General features: G+C 64.7%; 1 protein-coding gene across 2 annotated transcripts in view; it reads left to right on the top strand.

Moving 5' to 3' along the window:
• Positions 1 to 228: 228 nt before the first annotated feature.
• LOC103612723 (myomegalin) overlaps positions 229 to 4,032 on the top strand; it is a 30,224-nt gene continuing 26,420 nt past the window's right edge. For both annotated transcript variants that reach the window (XM_017729674.1, XM_017729673.1), the window contains exons 1-7: positions 229 to 284; positions 486 to 664; positions 1,108 to 1,218; positions 1,653 to 1,729; positions 2,394 to 2,517; positions 2,592 to 2,746; positions 3,027 to 3,144. In XM_017729674.1, the coding sequence (XP_017585163.1) occupies positions 278 to 284; positions 486 to 664; positions 1,108 to 1,218; positions 1,653 to 1,729; positions 2,394 to 2,517; positions 2,592 to 2,746; positions 3,027 to 3,144 (771 nt within the window). In that variant the 5' untranslated portion in view covers positions 229 to 277. The remainder of the gene's footprint in view (positions 285 to 485; positions 665 to 1,107; positions 1,219 to 1,652; positions 1,730 to 2,393; positions 2,518 to 2,591; positions 2,747 to 3,026; positions 3,145 to 4,032) is intronic.

The following is a 4,032-nucleotide window of genomic DNA, read 5'->3' as shown; positions in this document are numbered from 1 at the left end:
TAAGGGGACACCGCCATCTGCACAGCCCCCAGGGCCTTGTGTCTTTGCACTCAGAGCCACTGCCCGGCGGCTGTGGGAACACACACGTTCATCCCCACGTGTGCACAGACACCAGTGGGCCCCCAGCCACCCTCCCTGGTCCCTCTGGCACAGCGCGGGGTGGTGCGGGGGGGCCAGGCCTGGACCCCCGATTCTGTGTGTGACACGGCCGTGCGCTGCTCTCCGCAGGGACCCCTGCAGCAGTGACGCGCCAGCTGTGGTCCCCGGAGCCAGACACATGGCAGGTAAGGCACCCCGAGAGCCCCCGGTACCCTGCATGGCCCGTTCCCGTGCCCCACCGAGGGGGATGCACCTGTGCATTGCCTCAGGGATGGCCAGTGGCTTTCTGGGCCCCAAGGCATCCCCATGTCTCTCCTCGGGGGCAGACGAGGTGTGGAGCAGCCACTTTGCTCGTCTGACTGCTGCTCGCCCTTGCTCCCTGCCAGCTTCCCAAGAAGGGCCGTGGGGTGAAGGCGATGAGGACCCTGTGCCAGCCGAGCCGAGGGCGTCCAGTGGCCCCCCGGGTGCCCAGCCCCAGCCTGGCCCCTTGGTGCAAACGTGTCTCCTCCGGGATCTGGAGATGGGTCCCCTCGCCCAGACACAGACCCTGCGGGATTTCGAGCAGGTGAGACCGCGGGGCGCTGGGACCCCCCATGGCACCGCCAGGGCCCTCCCGGCACTGCCGGATGCTTGCAGGATTCATGCCGGGTCCCCTGGACACAGCAGAAGGGTGTGGAGTGCAGGAGGGGTCGCGGGCAGGTGGGGGAAGCAAAGGGAGAGGGGGCTGAGCCCGGCCGGGCGCCACGCTCCCCTCACCGCCCTCACGGCTGCGGCGCGTGGGGGCCTCCGGGGCTCGGGTTTCACCACTCGCTGTCCCCGCTCCAGCGATTCCTCAAATAGCTCTGGGAGCAGAAAAAAAGAGGAAAGGGAGAGCAGCGGGGCCAGCGACGGGAGCTGCGGGCGGGCAGGGAGCCTAGGCTGTGTCCCGGCGGCGCCATGTGAGGGGTGCCGGGATGCCCGCCCCATGGAGCGCCGGCCATGGCTAACGGGTACCGCACGCTCTCCCAGCACCTCAATGACCTCAAAAAGGAGAATTTCAGCCTCAAGCTCCGCATCTACTTTCTGGAGGAGCGCGTCCAGCAGAAGGGCGAGGACAGCCGGGACGATGTCTACCGGCGGGTGAGTGCCTGTAGGAGACGGGTGAGGAGGCTTCCTCTCTTTTCTGGGAGGGAATGGGGTCCGGGGACTGTAGCCGGGAGGGATGCCAGGGAGGGCATCGGGCACTGGGGCTGGGGGAGCTGCTGTGTGGGAGTTTGTCCCTCATTTCCTTTGACAGGAGTGGGGAGAGGGTTGCGAAGGCCGTCCCCAGCCTGGTGGGGTGCCCGGGGTGGGTGACAGTGCCAGTTTGGGGACAGACAGATGGAGTGGGTACACCCCATCCCGGCGCCGACAGGCTAAAATTCCACCTGTGCCACTCACTGACAGGAGCACCCAAAGCCCTGCCGTGGGGTGGGGGTCCCCCATACCACTTCTGCTTCATTCCCGTGGGCAGTGGGGCTGGGGGGTCCAGGCAAGCATGAGGGCATCCTACCCACCTCCTTCCTGCTCCATAGAACATTGAGCTGAAGGTGGAGGTGGAGAGCCTGAAGCGGGAGCTGCAGGAGAAGCAACAAGCTCTGGACAACACATGGTGAGTGGGGCTGGCCAAACCCCTCACCCCAGGGCAGACATGGTGCCCACGCACTGCCTGCAGTGGCTGTGGGGGCATGGGGATGGGGGTGTCTGCCTGCAACCTGCCCATAGCAGGCAGTAGAGGGGCCTGCAGTGGGGCTGGAGGGGTTTGCAGTGGGGCTGGGTATCCACAGGGCTCCTCTTACAGCCCCGGCGCCAGCCAAAAATAAAGGACAGCACCTGTTTGGTGGGGGAGGGCTGTGCTGTGCTGTGCCCAGGGGCCATGGCATGGGTGTCTCACCGTGAGGCATTGATGGCAGGGAGGCCAGTGGCACAGCAGCTGGTTTCGGGAGTGTGTGGGGAGTGCTCTGGTGAGTCAGAGCCTAAACAGGGCCCAGTGCTGCCACAGGAGCTGTGTCCCCAGGGCAGCAGTGCTGGGAGTGTGCAGGACATGGGGGCAGCCAGGCTGAGGGCACCTGGAGTGGTACAGATCACCCAGCCCAGCTGCTTTGGGGTGGAGACTCCCACAAAGGCCGTGCCATGCTGTGCTATGCCATGCTGTGCCACGCTGCACAGTGCCAAGCCATGCCATGCCGTGCCAAGCCATGCCATGCCGTGTCAACCCATGCCATGTCATGGGAGATGCCATGCCACACAGTGGCACACCGTGCTGTGCCTGGCAGGGTGGCTGCGGAGAACCAGACGACCCGCAACCAGGCCGTGCTCCGGCAGCAGTATGAGGAGCGGCAGCGGGAGTCGGAGCACGTCTACGAGCTCCTGGAGAACAAGATCCAGCTCCTGCAGGAAGTGAGTCAAGGGGTAGTGAGGGCCAGGGAGGAGCTGGGGGCCGGTGCCTGGGGGCTCACCCTGCTGCCATGCAGGAGGCCAGGCTGGCACGGAGTGAGGCCGAGCAGGCCACAGCGCTGGCCAGAGCTGAGGCAGAGAAATGCCGGGAGCTGACAGGGAAGCTGAAGGAAGTGGCAAGGACAAAGCAGGAGGACAGGAGCGACGATGGCTGCGGCACCATGGCCCAGAGGTAAGTGTCCAGGACCTGTGCCCTCTATGTTGTCAGCCTGTGCCCTGTGCCGGTCCTTGGGGACTACCAGGGGGCTTGTGCTGGGCACGACTGAGGCACTGTGCCTATCTGGTGGGGTGCAGGGGTCACCCCAAGGGGGGAGAGCTGGGCTGTGGGGAAGGGGGAGCAGTCCTGAGGCTGCTCTGCTTTGCCCCAGAGATTGGCCTCTGTCAGCTGGCCCCAGTGTCATCCCAGGGCCAACCCAATCCCTGAGCATCCCATGCGCTTTTGTCCCTTTCAGGAGGATCAAAGAGCTGACCCAAGAGCTGGCTGCCACCAACCAGCTCGTGGAAATGCTGTCAGCAGAGAAGCATGACCTGCAGCAGCGCCTGGAGGGGTCTCCAGTCATGGAGGGGCAGGTAAGTGGGCAAGAGTGGAGGGACCCCAGGGAGGAGGACATCCACTCAGGGCTTGGCTGGTTGTTGTCATCCCTGTCTCCTTTTGCGGCTGTGGCCAGGGCTGTGCCATGTTCAGGCTGGCAGGGTCAGGTGATTGCGAGGAACTAGGAGGAGCAGGGGGCCTCAGAGGACATGGTATGAGCTGTCAGGGGACAGGCCACCAGCCTGTGCAGTCCTTCTGCGGGTGTTGGTGCCGCTTGCTCCCATCTGCCATTTAAATCCCAAGTATTAAAATACTCCTGGCAGCCTGGCATGGTGCCAGGCAGGATTTCGGTGCTGTGAGAGATCAGAGCGGCATGTTCCTGGCAGCTGCACAGCTCTGGCCATGCTGCATGTTGGTGGCACGGTGCTGTCCCCAGCAGCCGTGGGCCATCAGTGCGTGAGTGAGCTGCCTGTGTGGTGGTCCTGAGGGGACCCTGGTGTTTGCCCACGGGCGTGGGCTGCTGTGCAGGTGCTGGTGGCACTGTGCTGTGGGGACATGCCCACCCACACTGCCTGCTGGGGCTGGGCACTGGGGCAGGCTGGCACTGGGATGTAGCACTGGCACTGCGGTGGGGGCCTGGCACTGGGACAGGCACTGGCATTGGGACGGGGATGTGGCACTGGGGTGAGGATCTGGCACTGGGACAGGTGCTGGCATGGGGACAGGGACGTGGCACAGGCATCGGGGTGGGAACCTGGCAGTGGGACAGACAGTGGCACTGGAACAGGGACGTGGCACATGCACTGGGGTAGGGAGCTGGGACAGGCACTTGCATTGGAGCCAAGCACTAGTGTGTGGGTGGCTCTGGCACTGAGACTGAACCCTTACGCTGTCGCGTCGCGATAGATCGCTGTCAGTGTCTCTGC

This window comes from Corvus brachyrhynchos, unplaced genomic scaffold (assembly GCF_000691975.1).
Source record: "Corvus brachyrhynchos isolate BGI_N302 unplaced genomic scaffold, ASM69197v1 scaffold101, whole genome shotgun sequence".
Classification (NCBI taxonomy): Eukaryota; Metazoa; Chordata; class Aves; order Passeriformes; family Corvidae; genus Corvus; species Corvus brachyrhynchos.
Note: the sequence above shows the minus strand (reverse complement) of the source record. Positions and strands in the feature narration are given on the sequence as shown.